The sequence below is a fragment of the Taeniopygia guttata genome, chromosome 2 (assembly GCF_048771995.1).
Source record: "Taeniopygia guttata chromosome 2, bTaeGut7.mat, whole genome shotgun sequence".
Lineage (NCBI taxonomy): Eukaryota > Metazoa > Chordata > Aves > Passeriformes > Estrildidae > Taeniopygia > Taeniopygia guttata.
The window spans coordinates 68,260,478-68,282,808 of NC_133026.1; the positions used below are offsets into that span (position 1 = coordinate 68,260,478).

At 37.1% G+C, this 22,331-nt stretch overlaps 1 protein-coding gene across 4 annotated transcripts in view; it reads right to left on the reverse strand.

The window, feature by feature from the left end:
* KIF13A (kinesin family member 13A) overlaps positions 1-22,331 on the reverse strand; it is a 101,911-nt gene that overhangs the window by 44,296 nt on the left and 35,284 nt on the right. For all 4 annotated transcript variants that reach the window (XM_030265548.4, XM_030265547.4, XM_030265549.4 and 1 more), the window contains exons 3-9: positions 19,195-19,207; positions 13,218-13,278; positions 5,793-5,885; positions 5,124-5,304; positions 4,036-4,123; positions 2,596-2,730; positions 1,978-2,090 (exon numbers count right to left, since the gene is read on the reverse strand). In XM_030265548.4, coding sequence (XP_030121408.4) covers positions 1,978-2,090; positions 2,596-2,730; positions 4,036-4,123; positions 5,124-5,304; positions 5,793-5,885; positions 13,218-13,278; positions 19,195-19,207 — 684 coding nt within the window. The remainder of the gene's footprint in view (positions 1-1,977; positions 2,091-2,595; positions 2,731-4,035; positions 4,124-5,123; positions 5,305-5,792; positions 5,886-13,217; positions 13,279-19,194; positions 19,208-22,331) is intronic.

Genomic DNA, 22,331 nt, shown 5'->3' on the forward strand with positions numbered 1-22,331 from the left:
CTAAGGTAACTCTGCACCAGCTTTGAGAAAAAAACAGAAGCCATCTCCATTACAACTTAAGGGAGATGTTGACACAAAATGACACAACTCTCAGTTGCTTCAGTAAGTGGGAGTGCAGCCCCACTCTGAAACATGCTGTCCCCAAGACAGGAAAGAATGTTTTCAACAGGAAAAGTTGTGGGACCAAGGTTGCATCTAGCCACAGCTCTAGCCAGTTTTCATCAGAAACAAACAGTACAGACACTGAATAAACAGGCACATTATTTCCACATTCTTCAAGGCAATAAAACATAAAACTAGCAGCAAGTTTACTTGCCAGCAGGTCAATTTTTTATGTCATTAAACATAACACATGCCACCGATATATGTTACTGGGGTTTTTTATAAAAGAGCTATAATAAGAAAAGAAGCCGACTTAGTAAGGTTTAAATATACTCTATCAAGTAGTGCTCCAGAAAAGAATTATTACCTTTCCCTAATGAGTAAGTTGCATCGTACCCTAAAGAAGATTGCACACAATGTCCTCCAAAGAACTAGTCTGACTAAACATATACATCTATTTTTAGCCTTAAAAAGTCAGACTTCATTAAAGCTCCAACAGCAAAACTCTTAACAGAAGACACCAAGCACTAAGAATTCTCTTTCGCCTATCAGTTCCAAAAGAGATTTCAAATAGAGAATGTTAAATAAGTGGACTAAGTATTACTGATTTATATCATATAAGAATTTAATTTATTAGAAAATGTAGAGCTGCTTAGTTTTCTTTTTAAAAAACTTTTTACAGACATGTTTGATGCTTTTATCTGAAGTTCTGTATTGTCAGAGGTTCAACATAGGCCAGACAACCCTCTCCTATTGCATTGATACCATACAAGTTTAACACTGAATAAAGATACTAAAAGGAAAAAAAATTTGAAGTGTTTCTGTATCCATAGTTATATTATAGTTACAGTTGTAATTCGTTAATTGCTGTTGGGAGAAGTGGCATTTGAATTCTTTCCCAAAAATTAAACAGAAACGTATAATTTCACCTTTGTTTATGTAAAATACAAATATAGTTTCTAGTAAAACCAATCTGAATTTAACTAGGAACCTGTGGGGTAAGGTTACAGTATCTGCCTTTAGGCAAAGACAGCCACATCATTTTGTTTCGTAAGAAATATGCCAATGTGGCTACCAATATGACACATTAGACACAAAGTAGATTAGAAACTAAGCTAGAAAGAGTAAACATGTTTAAATTAACAAGAGGTAAATTTGAATCATTGTTAAGTATGTGTGCTGCTCATACACATATTGTGCTGTCATTGTTAACATAAAAAACCAAAACATTTTGTAACATTTTGAAATACATTGAAAAATCAGTGGCTTTTAATGTAACAGTTACACTCTTTCTTTCCCAAAATATTAGTATATTTTAGACAGCACTAATAGTGCGCTACATTCTTGCTTTTGCACAATAGCACAGTAATTATGGCTAAAAATGTGCTTTGAAACTTGTCATTGCTTGAGCACAAATGCCCAAGGCAATGCTAAACCAACACAGCTTCATTCTGATTCAATTTTCTCAAACTGTGCATTATACCCTTACATATTTTAATTCATGTTGGAACAAAGCCATTCAACTCTGCAACTTTGCATTCTTCCTTGAGCAGATGATGAGACAAACACATAAGCCTGGGGACAGGGTGTATAAATGAATCACAAAAGGTATATGCTTAATTAAAGAGCACTGCTGCCACTTTTTCCAGATAAAATTCATATAGCTTTCATCTGAGTCAAGTATGAATCAGGATCCCTATGCCAATGTCAGGAAACATGCTTCTCAGCACAGAGCAGCTGAAAGAGCCATACTGAACTGCTTCTGATGAAGCTCATTTCAGCTGACTTGTGACAAGCACACCAAGAGGTGGCCAGGGAACCAACAGTGATTCCTGCAAGATTAAGGCTCGCAGCCTGCGTATGCCAATGTCTTACTTGTTTATGTTGCTGCCTTCCTTCAGGCGCTCTCCTGCAGCTCCCGTTTTGGACACTCTCTCGCTCCCAGCCAAATCCACCAGGCTGATCTTGCTGACCTTCTCTCCAGAATTCTGTACAGATGGGACATGGGAGAACAACAGCGAAGAAACACTGGCATGAAGCACCAACACCGGCACCATGAAACACTGTTCTTCATAATAATGTGGGTTAAAGCATCACATTTGACACATGAGAGAGGAAGGAATTGTCAGAGGTCTTATATATCTTTGAAAGTCACCCATATATTTTCTAGTAAAGGCCTGAAGCACCAAGGAACCAGAATCAGCCATGTGGTAACATAAATCACCTTATGGCAGTGTAAGCCATTAAAACACGTTAACTCCAGTAATAGTTAAGACCTAAGAAAGTTTTGTGGTGTCAACATAATCTTAAAAAGTGATCCAACTGTTTGTTTTTATGTGGTGTGCTTCCTCACTCTTCCAGGGTTCTCTCAATCTTGATTACTGGACTCCACGGCATCACAAGTCAAAACACAGTTAAACAGATAATTTATGTGGAACAGAAAGGAAGAAGAATCCACCACAATTTCATTCATTAATCAACAGAAATACGTACACCAGAATGCAGGTCATAGAGTGTCTGAGTCACTGTAATATTGAACACAGCATGAGAGCGGCTGCTTTCTTCATTCATGTTGGTTGCAGCAACTGTTCGTGATTTGTTTCCCTCTGACATCAGTGACTCAATATCCTAGAGCAAAAAGAGTAAAACAGGATGCTAGGATAAAAGCAAAGTATTGTGCTTGCTGAACAAAATCCCCATCTAGCTGGAAGGGTGTGCGGGAGAGAGGAAGAAGGGAAGGTAGAAGTAATGAGAAAATTCTTTGCACATTTTGAGATGTATTGCTACAGAGGCATATAAATCCACAGAACAATGTTAAATCATACCCCTGCACTTAAAGCTCAGCAACTACTGACAGTTCACATTTTCCTTATCTGCTGCTGAAATATATTGGTGACATCCACATTACAAATCATATTGTGTAATGCCAGGAATCAGGCCAGCATGGATTCACGTACACAAGTGAACACAGGGCATCTCTTTACTGACCTGCACTAATGCTATCTTCACTTAATTGGCTCAAAACGTTACCTCAATTCAACCTGTACCTTAGTGCAAGACAAAGATGACTATGCAGAGCCAGATATATGTGCTTACTGAGTCTTCCAAAACCATTTCAGAAGTCATCAGTCAAAACCTAAGCATGAACAATACATACTAGAATTTGCACAAAGGAGGTGTGCTTTCAAACTAAGCAATTCACCGTAGAAGCTACAAAAGCAGTTTTTACAATGGTATAATATGCACAGATGCTGCAGAAAACATTTTAAAACCCCAAAACATAAAAAGTAGGACATAAACTGCACAAATAATTAACATTTTTTAAAAACACTTCCAAATCAGATTTCCAAATTAGTTTCCTCATAAAAAGGAAGTCCTACACAATTCATAAAACTGCACTGCTTTAATTATTTCCATTGTGCCTACAGTGGTTCATTGCCTTCTACAATATTAATTTATTTGAATATGTTTTGGTAAATCAAGTGGGCTTAGATGCTGTTGTGATTTAAGTTATGAATTACCTATATACACACCTATATAAAATAGAATGTAGTGTTCAACTACAAAGTCAAATTCATGCTGAAAGACTAATATCCTTATTTTAGAATCACTGTATTTCCTGTGTCAAGCAAATATAGTGTTCATGGCATATATTATATGCAGTGAAACTGCCAATTAATGAGTTACTGCTGCTATATTTGTAACTGACAATAGAAGGGCAAACCCAATACTTCCACATGAAATAAATATTCATTAAGAATTAAAGATCTTTGGCCATACATGGCCAATAGGCCAGTGATTATGGCCAATATGGCCAGAGACCATCATTCAAGAACCAAAATATCTGGATAGACATTAGTTTACCTCTTCTGAGACTCCTACTGCTCGTGTACATAGATGTTATTTATAAACTTGTCCCTGGCTTAGATTTACCTCAAAGTTTGTAACAGCCAGCTGAGACAGGCCATCGACATATGGACCCAACACCTTGTGCTCTCGAACCTTGAGGGACTGCCGACTCCTGTGGAATAAAGTACACCTCATGCACAATCTACTAACCAGCATGGATATCCAAAAATCACCCTAATATGAAATAAATACCATTTATATAGAAGAATTCAATTTATGTCCTTTTTAATTATAACAGGAAGAAAAAAATATTCCAGAATTTTTAACGCAAACAATAAAGACTCAAACCAATCTAACCAGTTTTGATCTAGATATATAAATTATTTTTAATGCATCTTCCCACCCTAGTATTTGTGGCTGGAACAAAACCTGAAATGTCTTGATTGGCAGAAAGAATGCTGAGCAAAAAAAGAAAAAAAGGAGATTAAAAACCCTCTCCCCAGCAATTTACTAAATTCTTCTCACATTTTCTATTCTTTATTGGCACATACCAAGTAAGTCTGAAATCTATCTTATTAACTAACTTGCATACAATACATTCAGCAATTCTGTTCAAGAACTGAAATATAAACCACATATATCAATGCTCAGTTGAACAAGTCTTGTCAAACTGCCTTCCTGAATACACATCTCCAAGCCAGAGTGCGTAACCACTATTTCTGTACAGACAAAACAGAATAAAGAATTCCTAAGTAAATTCTAAGGTGTTGCCTTTCTACGTTCAAAAAAGTTCAATATCTAAACCATAAGGACCAAGCTGTAAATACGCTTCAAATTTCTCCTAGCTGATGAAAATTTCTACACAAATACTGCCTGGATCATCTGGCAAAAATGCCTCAGAATTTACTCGTATGTGGTCTTGCTTTCTGATGGTAAAATATTTCATAAAGTATTTGTTTGCATCAGTAGGATGGTGTCCAAATGTTTAAATTAATCACATCAGCTATTATATTAATATATTCTTCTTTCTTTGATATCTAATCCTCTGTAAAGAAGCCATATAAACATACATTCTGAAAAAAATCCTTCTCAGGGGCTTCCAAAACCAATTCCTATTTTTAGAGTTTTAGACAAAAATACAGAAGGCTGTGGGGGAAAGTGAAGCTACTCACCCTTTTGGGTCAAGCAGATCTCTGACCTTTTCATTGTAGATTTCCATATAGGACACTTCAACTTTAAAAGAATGAGATTCATTTTCTTCTACAGAGATTCTCTGAAATAAAGCACAACAGAGCCGTGGGATCAGACCCAGCTGCTCTGCATTGCCCATCATGGAAAAGGATTTTCCTGAACCTAAAAGAAAAAAAGGAGAAGAAAACGCTTTAGAATATAATTTCTTAATTACTCATTCGTTCAAGAAGCACATTTTCATTCTCTTTTTATTGCTCCAGGAACATGTATCAGAACAACATGACATGCTATTTCAGAGATAGCTTATTCTTTGTACAAGGTAGAAGTAAACAAAAAGAGAAATTATCTTGAAGGTTTCTTTCAGTAGGGACATTACTTGGGGCCCCTTGGAATACACTTAACACTCAAAACTGAATGAATCTGCAGCAGGGACCTTTCAGGCTTTGAAAGAGGCCCCAACAGGTAGCAACCAGGATCATACTGACAGAGCTGCTTTTAAGAATTCACTTGTCACTACTTGTAACTAGACATATATGAAATATCATGATATTTCAAAATGCAAATTTTAAATGTTATCTACCTTAATATTTATGTTTTGTTGTTCTCACTTCCCACGTGCACAAAGTGTTCTTCTCTGTTAGGACACTCACCTGTCTGTCCATAGGCAAAAATACAAGCATTATATCCCTGAAAGGCCTTTTCCAGAATTCCTTCTCCAAGGCACTTGAACACCACTTCTTGACCTAGAAAATAGTTGGATTTGTTTATTTTAAATTGTATAACATACTAAAATTAACCAAAAACTAGAATAAAAAAGGTTTACACATTATTTTTTATCACTAAGAGCACTGATGGAAACATATTATTCATGTACAACTGAGTAATAAGATCAAAATTGCTGCTACCCATGTTTAAATATATTGCTGATTAGCTTGTAAAGTGAGCAGTTCTTCAAAAGGTGTCACAGAAGTTGAATGCTTACAAAATAACACAGATGCCTAAATTTTTTATTATTTCAGTGTAGTTTCTGCAATTAATATGCATTAATTAATCACAGAGTCCTGTAACAAAAAGAGTCAAAACAAAAAGAGTCAAAAGAGTCAAAACAAAAAGAGTCAAAAGAGTCCTGTAACAAAATTTCAATGAAACCCATTGATGAACCAGGACATTAGGGGCACATAGTAACAAGTAGTTGCTCTATTGGGAACTAGCCTCAAGTTTCACCATAAGCCATTACAATTCCCCCTGTACCAAGGTGATTCTGGAACCAAGATAAAAACATTCCAATGACATTCAGGAAGCAAATGTGTATTACGAGGCTGTGAGACTTCAACAGAGCAGTTTGAGGACATATTCTGCCAAATCTGTAATTTGAAACATCAGCTGCGGAATTTGATATAGTCTGAAAATTGTCTCCTCAAGCCAGGCAGACTTTAGATGCACTTCAATCTTTCAGATGTAGAAAATGAAAAGTCATATTGTTTGTTTGTTTTTTTTTAATAGGAAAGCCCAGAATTTGTACACCACAAAGAAGGTTAATGTGTTGTCTGCTTTGAGTTCTGATCAGACAATTACACCAGCTGTGTGTACACCCAAAACAAAGAGAGCTGAGCTAAGGACAGTATTTGTTCACCTTCAGGTGTATGGTTTTAAACTTAGATTCGCTGCCTGGTGACTTTCTGAACACCTGTGATCAGCTGCCTCTCTCATCTTGCTTGAGTTTCAGCAATTGTCAGTTGGGAGAAATTATTTCTCACTGTGGGTGCAGTAGTGACTTCTGTACTCTCAAAATGGCATACACTAGCATGAATCTTGCTACACAATTACTTATGAGAACATCTACATTCCCTAGACTGGAGAATTCCTTCGGAAACACCTCTGGAATGACTGCAGAATGTTTTAGAGGCATGTAAATAGGACAAGAAAGTACATTACTTTCATTTTCCTTTTATTATAACCTATTTTTTTTCTCCTGTAGAGAAAAAAACTAGTGCAGCAACACACTATAAAATGGTCTTTGTGCGTCTTTCTAGCTGAATTTCTAAAATTCCAAAGTGTCACTGGACTTGCACTAACACAGTTCAGAAACGCTGAATATAGGAACTAAAATCAGAGGAAAATCCACTGTATTCTGAAGTAACTCCACTTCCTTCACCATGCTCATTCAGTCACTTCTCCTTCAACTAGGGGTCACTTGGTCATTTTATAATATCTATGCTGAGAGAGCACTGTTCAACAGCTTGGAAACAGAGGATGTTCAACTACTGATGAATGAAATATATTATCAGAAGATTTCAATAAGAATGTAGAATAAACAAAAAGTTGCTTTCTAACCAGCTCCTGAGGGAGCCACAGCCATTATCTTGCTGAGCAAGAACACAAAATCAAGCAAAGACTGAACCTGAGTATAAACATTAAATGAAAAAGCATATATACATTACACAGTGATTGTGAGTGGAAGGCAAAACCTTTTGTCATAAGAGGAAAAAACTTTTATCACCCACTTCTGACAAGCAATAAACCAGTAACATCCTCCATATTTCCTAAGGAAAAAAAAAAGCAAATACCAAAGTATTTTAAAACAGTGCATGGTCATAATGACCATAGGATGACCTACAGATTTTTTTACTGATAAATATCAGTGAAGAAATCCACTTTAAATCTCACCAGCAAAGCTGGGTTTATTTTTCAGGAGATACTTAATTTTCAAACTGTCATCACAAACAGAAAATCAATGAGACACTGATATATAACCCTAAAACAGTATTTTTATTACATATTTGAAGAGCTCAGCAATACCAACACAGACAAATGGGTCATTAAAGAGTATTGTTTATAGTACCATCGAAATGATCATGGGATAAAATAAGATTTGGTTTTAAGTGCACTCACAGAAAAGAACACAAAATGCTGAACTTCAACTATAGATATTTTATTAACTTGCAAATGCAGGGCACTGAAAGTAGCAGTATCTCATCCATTATATTTTGCTATTTTTCATTAAGAAACCACACTGCTTCTCCCTTGAATTTTATTAGTGGGTCTGAAAACTGATTACAAACTCTGTATCATACAAAATTATATCCATATGCATTTATAGTCAGAAGAAATAATATAGATCCAGTGTCAACACTGCTGCATTTCTGTTTTGCTAAACAAATCTATACTGCCTGTAATTCATACTTTTTCTTATTTACATGACTTTTCTTCTACAGATGCCTAACATTTAAGGAGGTAAGCAGTGGTTTTAACTTATGACTTAATTTTCCACAAATGGGAGAAATTTTTTAAAAAAAGATTGCCTAACAGGAGGATTTCCCCTACACTAACCCTTACAACCTTCAAGAAGGGAACTCCCAATCTTCCAGCTGGCTAAGACAATTTAGCATTTTAGAGGCAACTAAAGGCCAGAGACATCCATCTCCTCTCCCACCTTTTGCTCAGAGTAGGGGCAAGCTCAGGACAGCATGTCCAAGGCTGCCAGGGAGCCCAGGGTAAGCAAATGATCTGCCAGTTCTCACACACCAAAATCTCCCCTCTGCCCATCCTTTTGAGGAAAGGGAAGCAAAGTCTAGTGAATTTTTCTTGCAGACCAGGAACAGCTTCAATGTTAAGTGAAAACTACAAATAGACAAGACACTTGTGTCTGCTCAAATGCCACAACTCACTGTCTCTCGTGAGAGTAGAAGGGCAGAGTTCTTTAAGTCAATTGCCTGGTTTGCTTCCTTTTAAAAAGGAAAGTGCTGCAGTCAGCATACATATTTCCTGTAAAACTACAGTTTAGCTCCAAGTCAGGTGTATGGTCTCTCAGGAGCCTGCAGAAACACAGAATTGAGATGTCAGGCCTAACATGATGCAGGTTAGTGAGTTTATGAAAAATCCACGGGCAAGTCAATACAGTTTGGGGTCCTAGGAATGGACCTGCCTAAGTGCTGCAGTAGTTATTTATGCCATCTCTTGAATCCTTCCCAAACTGAAGAGTTTATTTTCTTCCTTTTACAAATCCACTTCATTGCAGACTTCAATATGCTCTTACTGTTGTCCAGGCTTGTAAAAAGAATCCTTTGTTCTCATCTCTGAGAATTTCTCAATATCCTCCTTTTCACAAAAATGACAAGCAGTTGTCTCTGTGAGCTTTTCAAGGCAAGCAGGTGTGTCCTTTATCCACGAACTGACTCCTGACCCATTCAAGCCATGACCAAATGGTAATAAACTATTTTGCTTACTCTCAAAACACCTCTACTGCAGCTGATAGTCAATGCTCATCCCTCTTCCAGAGCAAGGCAAACTCATTCTGTCTTACAACCAAATCCCCCCTTCCTCAAAAACTACTTTATTGACTTCTTTTTCACCCCTTCCCAATGAGAGACCCGTATTTGCACCAAACATCTAACTATGTCTTTCAGAAAAATAATCATCAGAAAAAAGGTGCAGAAGTTAGCATGTGATGATCAGCACAAACCATTCCTTGCTTGGAATGACACTGACACAAACTTTTCAGAAATGTACAGCATCAATATTCAGTGTAAAAAGCAACCAAACAAAAACAAACTAAAAGCCCCCACACTGAAAGAGTATAGGTTTAGATGAGCTATATGGAGAAACCTCTTTACTGTGAGGGTGATGAGGCACTGGCACAGGTGGCCCAGAGAAGCTGGAAGTGTTCCAGGATAGGTTGGATGGGCTCTCTCTAACACAATATATCAAGTTGTTAAAGTACCCCCTTATCTTAGGGGGCAGAGATCAGAGCACCAGTTCCACAAAGGCTTGTAAAGAGTTTGCTTCTTTTCTGTACTCCAGACTCCCTGCTGTCTTTGTAAGAGACAGTCCTTCAAGGACAGCTGCAAAGATGTCTTCTACAAGTTTTTCATCACATGAAGGTTATCTTCACTATTTCTGTTGGTGATATCACTGTATGACTTAGAATTTAAGACTGCAGTTTCCATTTCAACAGGAAAAAAATTGCTAAAAAAGCAATTCTGCTACCAACAGCAACAATACCCATGTTTTCAAGTGCTGGAAAGATAAGGTAGGTACTTCCTGAACATGAGTACAGAAAGAAAATTAGTATGAAAAAAATAAGCCTTATGTTCAGCCAAATAAGTTGAAGACCTCTCATAAAAGAAAGATGGCTAATACCATTTCAGGGTCAGCCCTACACCCCCAGGGCCTGAAAATTGTTTTCAGTTACCCATGTAATTTAGTTTATCCAAACAGGAAACTCACTCTTAAGCAAATAATATTAGTAAGTGCTGATAGTAGCATAGATTGATCAATAAGGTGAGAAATAAAATCAATCTGATCATGGGTGATAGCTTTAAAGATCCTGTAATAAATGTGCATTTCCAGAAGTGGACAAACTTTGGGTTTGTGGACATTAAAAAAATAACAGCAAGGAAGAGTTATCCACGTCCATTGTCTGTGGTACACACCATTCTGTGTGTTCTCATGACCCACTAGTCAATCAGCTAAAGCTTTAATACAGTGTGATATACACAACTATATATCCATTCAACACAGTGCAAGATGATCACATTTGGGGTTGCACAGAGAGCAATGATTAATAGGGTAGCCTAGTACTTGTTAAACCTTTATTTCTGCGATACAGGCTTTTTCAAGGAACTAAATTTATCACACATGCCTTTTCTAACAATTTTACTTCAGCCTAAAACTCATACAACTTACATTTTCAAGCAGTCTGGACTTAGCTTTCAAGCTTTATGCATTTCCTTTTAATTGTGTAACTCATCCCTGCTCCTGGCAATGACATTAAATTTACACATCCACAGACAGCTACTTTGGGCATGGAGTGCTCAATGTACCTATCTTCCAGATCAGCATATCCAAGAGATTCCAGTTTAGCTCCAGAAGTCAGGTGGTCAGATGACTTGTTTGGACTCTAAGATGGTATCAAAGACTGTTACAGCATTAATAGTCTCTGGATGCAAGACAAGATCATTTACAAGGTGCCTACGACAATGGAGGTTTGTTCTATGAGCCAAAGAAGTTATCAGAAATCCCAACCAAATCCAGTTACTGAAATTGGGGTTTTTTTGTTAACACATACGCACATTGAAGCCAAGCTGCGAAAGCAGACTTAAGAAGCCTTAATATTAACAATATGTAAAACCTGAAATATTACCATATCAGCATTTGGTTTTTCGACCTAAACCAAGAAATGCTACTGTTATATAGGATAGCATCAGCTCATGGCCAAGCAGGTGAACAGCCCAGTAACTTAGGCCTGAAACACTTTGGGTTTGGTTTCTAATTAGTTTAGTTTTGATACTGTATCAAATTCATTATATTCTAGAACATAAGGGCTGGCAGTCACAAGACAGCATCAAGATCAAACAACAACAAAAACAGTGAAACCATTGTTTTTTGTATGCAAGTCTTTAAGCTCACATTCTTAGCATATTTCTGAAAAGAAAAAAAAAAAAAAAAAAAAAACCACCACCAAAGCCTCCCACACAGTCTTCCACCAAGAAAACAACTCCAACAAAACACCCCCCACCTCTCAGCAAAACAAGAGAAAATCCCAAAGCCAAAAACCAGTTTTGGTTTTCTTTTTTCTCAGGCAGAAATATTAACTGGAATAGGCAAAAACTATATATCACCTCAACTTTCTAGCCAGTAAAAAAATGGAAGAGATGTGAGGCACCATTTTCTAGAAACCAGTCCAACAAGAGGTTAATAGATATAGACAATAAAACTTCATTTCTTAGATAAGACAAATCTAATTACAACTTCTGAAACGTACTACAGAGATCTAGCTTTCACTCAAATGAAAAATAAATAGCTCTAGAACCCCACTGAATTCACCTGGAGATGGGTTAAACCGAGACAGTTTAACTGTTAAACAAGTTTAACTGGTTAGGAGTGTTTCTCAGGTCCATCCTGTCTCTGCTGTGGGTTAGTGCCATGGTGTACCCAACAGGTGTAGTTCCCACGTGCACATGGGGCCAAGATACGGGTGCACACCATCACCTCCTTCCTTTTAAAGGAAACAGGAGTGTGCAGGCACATAAGAAGGTGCTGTGGGCTCCAAGGGCTCTACCAGCCTGAGCTACAAATACTGTGCAGTGCACTTGTTCAGTGCAAACACAGCTCTTGAAGGCTGAACAAGTGAAAAACTTTTTTTCCTGAAGAAGCCTCTCTTTGCTCAGGCAATTAAGAAATATAGTGCAGTCCTTAAGATTTGAGATTTCATACCAGAGCCTACCAGATTTTATACCAGAGTCAGAGTTATATTTTTAACACACATATATAGCAGTTAATTTATGAGGTCACTGATCATAAACTTTGAGGTAATGAAGCCTACAATCTTTCGAGATTTCTTATGAGCCACAAAATTTCATAATATGAATATCCAGACTGAATGCTTGGGTTTTTTCCATTCCATGGACCAAAGCCTTGAAATCCCAGTGTTCAGAGCTCTCTCTTATAAGGAAAAAAAGGAAGTCCCCTTATAAAATATGAATATACTAATAGATAAATCCAGTTATAAGAAAACTGCTAGGATTACAGTCTTACTTGGATTATCCAGCTTTTGGAAGGAAGGAGTCATAAAGCTGATCAGTCAAAACACATTAGGGTTCTGAACAGTCAGACTATGAATCACTTGAAAGACCTGAGATAACCACACTTGTCTGAGGAGATGCTTTATTCCCCTCTCATGCAGAGAGATGCAGAGCACTGAAAACATGCACATTCATCACTAGCATCACTCAGAAGTAATTGCTGATGCAGAAATGAAATTTTAAGTGACAGAAATGACAAAAGGCACTTCCAGGTGATTAAAAAAAATGATATAGCTTAGAATCAAAAGCATCCCTCCTGAACAGGCACCTTAAAACTTGCATTCCTTCTCAGCTGAGGAGCTAGTACCCAGATGGCTCCATCCCTATAAAACTGGTAAGTTCTGCCTCTGTGAAGAAGTCACTTGAGCATCACAGTGTAAAATGAAAAAAAAAAAATAAAAACAACCCCAGACCAACTTCAAAAAACAAAGGCCCAAACTCCCATATATTCTCAAATTATTCACACTGTTCAACATATAGAAAATAGTTTACCCGCATATTTGGTGGTGTTTGATTCATCCATGGACCAGAAACAGTGATCAAAGGCAAACACCTGTAGAAGCATATAAGAAAGACAAATTAGGAGCCCTGGCTATAATACTTTGGTTTTAAAGCAATACATATCCATGACACTGTAAGTGCAGTTAGGCTCTTCTATTTCTGCAGATCCTAAATCAGAACTGCAAAAAGGTATAATCAGCAGAAATACTTTTGTATAATCATTAGAGTTACAAAGCTCAATACTTCTTTTCTACCTGTATGATAATTATACAGATTACTCCTTACTCTATCCTCTAATACAGATTACAAAACACAGACAAAACCTAATAATTAATTCCACTCTTCTCCGGGCACCAACAGTGACAAAAGTTTCTGTTAACAGTAACAGCAGCACAAGGACACAATATACAGAATTTGGTGAGATGACTATTTAGCAGACATCAGCGCAATACACACAAGTTTTACCACGGGATGCACTTCTGATACTCAAAAGAGCATTACTACTCAGTAGAGGAAGCCCAGAAACTACAAATGGAAGATGTAGCTCTATTAGAGAAACAAGCTATCAGAGCCTGCTCGAATGAAAAGACTTTGTATCACTTCAGTAAGAGGTCCAGTGAGAAATTGGATGAGATTCAATACTGGGCTCAGAGGGCTTGCAAACCTGGAACAGTGTCCTGTAAAACCACTTAACACTCTGGGATTTCATCCAAGTTTATCTTCCTGCACATTCAGAACATCACAACAGACATTTAACTTTGCTTTTTTGAAGGTTTAGGTTGCTACAAACACACCTAAAGCTGCAGTGTATTTTTCATATTTTGCCATGATAAACTGATTGTGGATGAGTTAACAATATAGATTCTGGTTTTCTTATTTGGTTTGGATTCTTTGGAGGGGAAGCACAAGAGGCAGGGAAAATCTCAAACCACCTTTTTAATAAAACTTTGCCAAATATTGTCTTTGCCTGGTCATCCAACAGGTGATCTCCTTTGTGGGACAAACCATGCACATCAGTGTAGAGCAAGAGTCACAGACAAATCCTGAGGTGAGGATGAAGATGGATCACTTTCATTTGGCTTTTGGGGATGAAGAACATCTTGAAGTCCCAGCTATTCAGAGTTACTACACAGCATAATCTACAGATATGCTGCAATCTAACCCTTCCCAGAAAATCTATTACTGCAAATATTACACAAGGTAACACCAGGTTAGCACAACAACCTCACCTCCATCCCTTTCCTCCAGCTTGAAGCAGAACACATCAAATGGCCTTAGAGAAGACTTAATACTGAGACAACACTTAGTCTGTAAGAGCGAAGAGTTCTGGAATTCCCTTCTGAAGAAAAATCAAACAAACCCATAATAATAATCTTACAGGGAGGCCTGAGTCACTGCAACACAAATAGAATCAGACATCATCATGAATCAGGATGATCCTTGATGTGACTGAGTCAAAGATGTCGTCTGGCCACTGAACAGCAAATAAAATGCAGCAGTTACTCCACCTTGTCTTCAGACAATCACATAAGTTGAGGGCATTTTGAATTACCTTTCGTGCAATTGATCATCAAATTTAGTCATAAAACCATGTAATCATTAAGAACACAAATCTTAATTTCTATAGTCCAAGAATTACTGTTTTTCTCCTCATATTCAAATTCTATGGAAACTTTTGTCACAGGACTTCCTAACAATACCTAGTCTCTCCGATGATCAAATGGCAAGCAATTAAATTACAGAAAAAAACCCCAGACCCTACTGTAAAGCACCAAAACTGACCATTCTTCCCCCCTTAAAATCAAGTGTTATCTGCAGTGGATCACACAGACCACTTACCCAGCTATACATGCTCATGTGAAATGACTTAAATGTCAATACAGCACTACTATAGGTCAATTTAATCTATCGTCCTACACGTTTTCCTCTTGGTTAACATGGAAAACGATGACAGGATCATTCAATGACTTCTAATTTAAACACTGATCTTGCAAAGAGACTCTTAAAACTAAAATATGGCTTGCAGCCAAGTTTCTTCTAGAAAAGCAGATTTTATTGGGATGTTTTTAAAATGGTAAAAATTGGTCAGACTCGTTTTCAAAAGGTCAAAAATGATTATGCAATAGGAAGAGAAAAATTCTGCCCTCAGATAAAACAAATGTAAATAGAGCATTTTAGTTTGTTTCCATAATAAACATAAAAACGCTGGGGCATGGATTTGTCTATTTATAAATTCTGTTCTGGAAGATTTCCAAATCCTTCTAACAGAAGTAACAAGATTACTTTAACAAAAAAAAAGTGTCAGGCAAAAAGGCAGAAACTGCTGGAGCATGCACTATCTGCAAAACATGCAGAGCAGCTGCAGCAAAACTCCCCTCTCCATTAAAACAGGCAGGCAAACACTTAAACATTGCTTTGATTAGTGATGACAAAACAGCAACCTTGAACATTCCCAGCACCCATACCTTAAGGATTCACCCAACCAAAACAATTTTATGGACAACTGAGACCTTTGGGAAAACAGATTGCAAACACAGGAATTAACAGAGTAAAAATAAGATGCACAGGAGCAAGACACATGATCCCAATCAGCAATGCTCTTCAAAATGGCATTTATGGGAAATAGCTGTAGGACAGCATTCTACCAAAAGAATAACCTTTGTACAGAAAAGATGATAAAAAAGATACCTATTTCATATTTTTCTCATGCCCAGTGCAGGAACGGCAGGACAAGCAATCCCAAATTGAGCATGAAAGCATACTTGGGGTTAAGACACAGAACATATACCATGAAGAAACAACTAAATGTTCTAAATATTATCTAATGTGCTCCATTCTTTGTCCTCTCTTCACTGACTATTCTTCCTTAAAATGGAAGTGGTGGACATTACTCTTTTTTATGATAGAAGGGTGCAGAATAATTACTTCTCTCTTAATAATTTTTTCTCCCCAGAATTCATTTTCCTGAAAAGGGTATTAACCCCCTGTAAATACAACTATCAAAGCCATAACAAGTTCTGTTAATGTTAAGTCTCAGACTCCATAGCCAATATTCAAACTGGACATTATTCTGCGCTGAAAAAGCCTTTTTAGGAAAAATCTTTACCAACTTGTACCACAAGTATATCTACCAACTATATCAAAACTACTGAAATGTATTTGAACAATGATATCTGTGACACAAACAGAACTTTTTATACTTCAAGCACCCTATATGAATTCGTTTTTAACTACGTTTTGGAAGGTATTTAATAGTATTCTTTATTTTCATTAATAGAGTTCTGGGCTTTTAAACAACAGAGGGAATTAACAAACAAGCCTTTAAAATTTCCTTATTTTCTGCAAGATTCTATATCTTATACTTCATCCTAGCTTCTAAAAGAGAAAGCTAGGTAAACGGAAGCTGCCAGAAACCTGCCACACTAGGGTAGTAGGTTACAAAGCAAAGATTTTGAATGAAGGGATTAACTGGGTACATTCAGTACAATCATATAAAAATGGAAATTTATGAGAAAGAGACAGCTAGGAAGTGCTGGATCCTGGCACTACCACATCCTGAATCATTGTAATGTGCACGTTAGCCTAAATGAGATAACTTATGCAGGTCATTTCTAGGTTATAGAGAACTATACTTGGAGTGTTAGCAACTCTTAGAAATGGTACAAAATATTTGTTCTGGTGACCACAACATTTAAGAAAAATAAAAGAAATGGGGCTTTGATTGATTCAGCAAATGCCTGCAGAAGTGTAAGAGAGCTGATGGCTATTTTGCTAAGGAGACAACTAGAAGTTATCACTACTTCAACAAGGAAAACTGGGATGCAGGTCCATGCATCCATCACATGTGTCAGTGAAAACTCTGGAGTTTTGTCTCACATTCATCTGTACCTGTGGCTTTAAAATGAAATTGCAGATTTTAACTAGGTTTTAACCTAGAGGAGCCATTGTGCCTGCTGCTGCAGTAATGTATCACAGAATCTGGAAAGACAGCCAAATGGGTGTTCACATTTTAAAAAGCCAAAACAATGTTCTATAACGCATAACGTGTTTTCATTAAGGTTCCTAATCAATGGCTCACAGAAATGATAATTTTATGGGTTTATGCATGTAAGTATACTAATGGAAACTAGTTACAGGTAATGACCACCACACTCAATATTAACTGCCTGCCAGTTTAAGCCAAATTACATAATTAATTTCAAGAGAAGTTTAATTTCACATTCATTATTCTTATGAAGTCTAATCCTCAGTACAGGCCAGGCAGAGTCTGGGGCTTCCAGCATCTAGCAACACATTACCCAGATTGAACATAATCCCTAACACATTGTCTGTGCAGCTATAAAATGTTCCAAATGTATGGTCAAGGTTTAATACCCATTTCGATCTGGCCAAGAGATGGCAAATCAATCACATTTTGCTTTCAATGAAAAGCAGTCAGTCTGACAGACTGGGTGACTTATGGGGCTACCTGGTTCCTAAATACGAAAGGAAGGGAGAACTGAGGAAGGGAAGTTTGCATTCACCAGACAGCTGTTCCTACATCCCTCTTACAACTGTGGATGGAGGTAAGTAATACAGGAGGTACACAAGGAAATGGCAGACAGAGTCTACACCACTCAGCTTAATGTCCATGGAAGCAAATAAAGAACTGAGAAAAAAAGTTGGTCACTATGACAAACACAAGACCTGTGACAGGCCTGAGGAAGTGTGGAGTGAAAATCTAAAGGAAACCTGGGACACAGCTCACAGATCTCAGCTCAAAACAACTCTTTTACCTTTGCCTCAAAATTACACTTAAATGGAATGTTTGCAGAAATAGCCCAATATAAAGCAAAATAGCATCCCAATATCCTTATATTTTTTTACAGCTTCTGAGCTACCAAGTTGATTTGGGAAAATAATTTATCCATGGCTGATGATAAAGTAGCCCATTAAATACTTACAAAATTTTGTCTTAAAAATTTTTGATTTTAAGATCAACTATGTGCAGTACCCTAAAAACTGCACAAATCAAGAAATCTCATACCACATCTTTACAAACTCAGCAATGCTAATTTTTCACAGATGGTACTAACCTTTTTCTATCTCAATCTGGTAAATATTCCACATAACGTCATCAGTTTCAGCACTATAGCTTAAGGATATTAATGACCATCCAACTATACCTAACAATAATGTGACATTTACGCACAAGTGCAGCTGTTCTGGTTTTGTCAAGGAAACACAAGGCCATACATAAGCTTTTACATAATGTCCAGAATAACTTTATCTGCCTATAATGGAACACAAATGATGCACTACAGAAAATGAAGGCTCTTGTAAAAGCAATAGTCAGTGGAGGGATTACAACAACAGAAAGAAGGAGAGTTTTCTTCCTTTTAAAAAAATGTTTAACGATGATCAAACTCTCTTTTATTATGCATTATCAACTGATAGAAGAATTTTATTAAATGTCCCAACAGGTACATATCACTTATTCTCCTGCCCTTCCCCTACACTACAAAAAACACAATCTTTTCTATGTGAATTTTGGTGCACTTTGGCAACTTTAACAGTAATTACTAATTCCTGACTATTGTCAAGTGCAAAGAAAAATGGTTTATTTATTACTAGATGCTTTTTGTTGCCTTTTAAAAATGGTATTTGAACTTTTAAACAGAACTGTTTGTAATTAAATGTTTTACATACACAACTTATTCAGTCTTTCAAATGTTTTTATGACTGCATTAAAATTTTGGCTTGTCCTGGTCATAGCTTTAACAAGCCATGTGCCCTGCCTGCATGCCAGTTGGATTAAAATATATTCTTCTGAAATTACGAAGCTTTTATCTTGGAAGTTTGAAAAACAGATTTTTTAATATGTGTTCCTTTTTTTGAAGCTGTGCTGTTCACATACCACAGCAATATGGCCAATACTTCTGCAGCGTTCAATATTTTCAAGCAGACACAAATGTTAAGAGATACTTACCTTTGGTGGTTTTCTAGATGATTTGCAATAAACCCAGCAACAATGATGAGAAGCATGAGTACACCATTCACATAAAGAGACGGGAACAAATAAAAAAAAAAAAGAAACAAAGTCAGTGTATGTCATTACTATAATTTAAACTTTTTTAAAATCCACAATGTATTTAAGAGTAATCAGATCAGAAGATATTTAAATGAGACACCACATATTTTTAACCAGTAATAACTTAATTACTAATACTGTCCCACATCAAAAAGAAAGTGCCAGATTACTTATAGATATAAAAATCTAACTGAGTTGTGTTCCAGGAGAAAGACAAGCATGTGTTTTGTCATAAAAGATGAAACACAGCCCATCTCTGGTGGCAAATAAACCGAGCCTACAAACTGTCAGACCAAGGTGCCAGGGTAAAGCCCCATTGAGTTCAGCAGTGCTACACAAGCACATCCAAGGTAAGAGTCAAGCAAGTGTTTCTTGCAGAGATTAAAGAAGTGAAGAAAAAGAGCCCTGTATAGGTTGTGTTCTCCCTGGTCACAGAAAGCCCACACAGAGCATAAGAAACCAATGCAAAAACACCATTGCCATTCACACCCAACTCCGAGTGCTATCAGAATTAACACAGGGATGACAAACCCCCAGTCTAAAGACAAGAGCTCAGAGCAGTTCAAATTGTCCTTAAATGTTTTTATGTTTTTGCTGGCAGGTATATGGTCACATTATACATTAAAATCACCTTGGGTTTTTCTGGTGGAATTGGTTTCAAGTGAGATCACTGCCCTGTCTCACTGAGCAGCCCTGTGCTCCCTGATGCCAATGCAAGAGAGAAGGTGAACATCCAATGCAGAGTTAGACGACTTAGGCCATTCATCAAAACTACAACCTTAGGCATATGTTTAAATTATATATGGAAATAAGAAATTTCCACTTGCTCTTCACGTCAAGGGAAAATAAAGCATGGATGAAGGAAATTGAAAATGTGGATGAAGAGGAAATAACACAATGAGAAAGGTCTGTAGACGAACAACACAAGCCGAGAATGCAGTAAGGTTTATAAGGTAAGGACACAGATGAAAGGTATAGCAACAGACACGCTACACAAAATTCAAATATATATTTCTGCACTCTTAGTGCAGAAACACCTGGGACCAAGCCATGCCTTCATCCACCAGTCTGTACATACCAACCCCACTAAGATGGGAGGAGGGCAGGGAAGACACAAAGCACTCTGAGCAGTTTTCTTAGCAACCCACAATACAAGGGCTCAGCAAAAAACTCTGAAGGGATGCAAATCCACAAAGATATCTTACACAATCTTTTCTGCCTACTCTCAGCTCATACGTCAGATGACACATCTGCCTGAAACAGAAGTTACAGAGCTGGGACACGGGACTGGTGTAATGCAAACATTGTTTGCCTCCAGCCAAACCACTCGCTGGAGCTTTACCCTTTCATTAGTGGTGGCTACATAGCTCAGTCCACGGGTAGCTCATGTACAGGTAGCTCAGAAATTGTGCAGAATGCACTCTTATCTATCTGAAAAATACATTTAGCTCTACCCTGAATATTACAATTTTAATCCATTTTCAGATGTGATGCAATTACAATGTTATCAGCTTGTCTAGACAGAGTCCCAGCACCACTTCTAAATTTCCAAGAGAAGTTCCTATTGAAAGAAGTCATCCATAGCTTTTTGGAAACCTTTTAAATACATTCACACCTTGAAAAAGAATTTAGAATTATATCAGCTTTACTAGAGAATTCCTGATAGGACTGCTGTACAGATTCAGCCGAAGTCCTAAACAGTTTATCTGGAAGTAAAATCCAACAGAAAGTTTACCGACTGCTTTTTCTTCCTGGGATCATTCTTATAAGCCCTAATTAGAAAAGGTACAGAACATCACTGAAGTAAACAAATGGTTTGACACATGATTCTTCAGATATTTACTTCAGCAGTGTAAGCCACTACCTTTTTGGAAGTCTCCTCTAGATTTACTTTGATGTCTATTTCAAGAAAATCGTAATACTCACTTTTTAAATCCCTGGTGGATGGCAGAGCTTCCCAGTAGCATCATTGATCTCTGGGATTTCAAAGCACAAGGAGCTGTAGCTTCCTACTACATGCCATATCCAAGTGCTCCAAACTCTAAATACCAACTTCAGCAACTCCCTGCATCACCAATAGCAATATGATCAAAAGTCTCTGGAATAAGTCAGCCATATTAACTCACAGGATAGATTTTTAAGCTATTTGGATATATCAGCTAATCAGCTCAGTATAACCATCATTCTGGCAGTGATTCAGATGGAAACACTCCAAAATATTTCAATCAAAGGACTCAAACTAATAACTAAAGAACTGTTTACATTTTACCAGAAATCACATTGATGGCAGCTTAAAGATGTGCTATAAAATCCTGCGTTAGCCTAACCAATTTTTGACATATATTTTTTTGTTTGCTTTGCTGTATTTCTTTTATAAATATGTGCTTCCTTACTTCTTTCCATTTCCAGCATTTTGCAGCTTCATAGATAATTGAAGCTGTCTCAATTTTTACCAAATAGTGACAATACAAATGGTCACTCAGTGTCTCAGCTGGGGCTGGAGAAGCAGACACACACAAAACACATGTATGGACATCAGACCAGAGATACAGCAACTAAAATGTTTATTTCCAGGAATTTTTAATTCCATGTCTAGTCATCCATGGTGTCAATGACAAGATACAGGTATGCCTTTTGAGTGACAACAAAATCTTCTCTAAAGCAGACAGCTAGTATATACTTCAGGAAATGATCGAAGTTACCTAACCTTGTAATGCAGCTGCACAACAGTAGGCTTTCATTTAACCTGATGGGTATCTTCAATCTGTACCTCAGAAGACTGATTTTTTCAATATGCCTGGAATTCAAAACCCAAGCAAATACAACCAAGAGTCTGAAAAATATTCCCACAGATCAAAGGGAAAGTATGAATTTCATGACCACAAAGCCCACTGAACTTCTGGATTTCCTCCTGCCGTTGTCCTTAAGCCTTTGTGACTTTAGTAAAATATCACCAGAATAATTTTCTAACTTTACTGAGCAGTGTATTTTCTGTGGGTATCTACTCAGGCTTTTTGTTTCACAACAGTACCAAG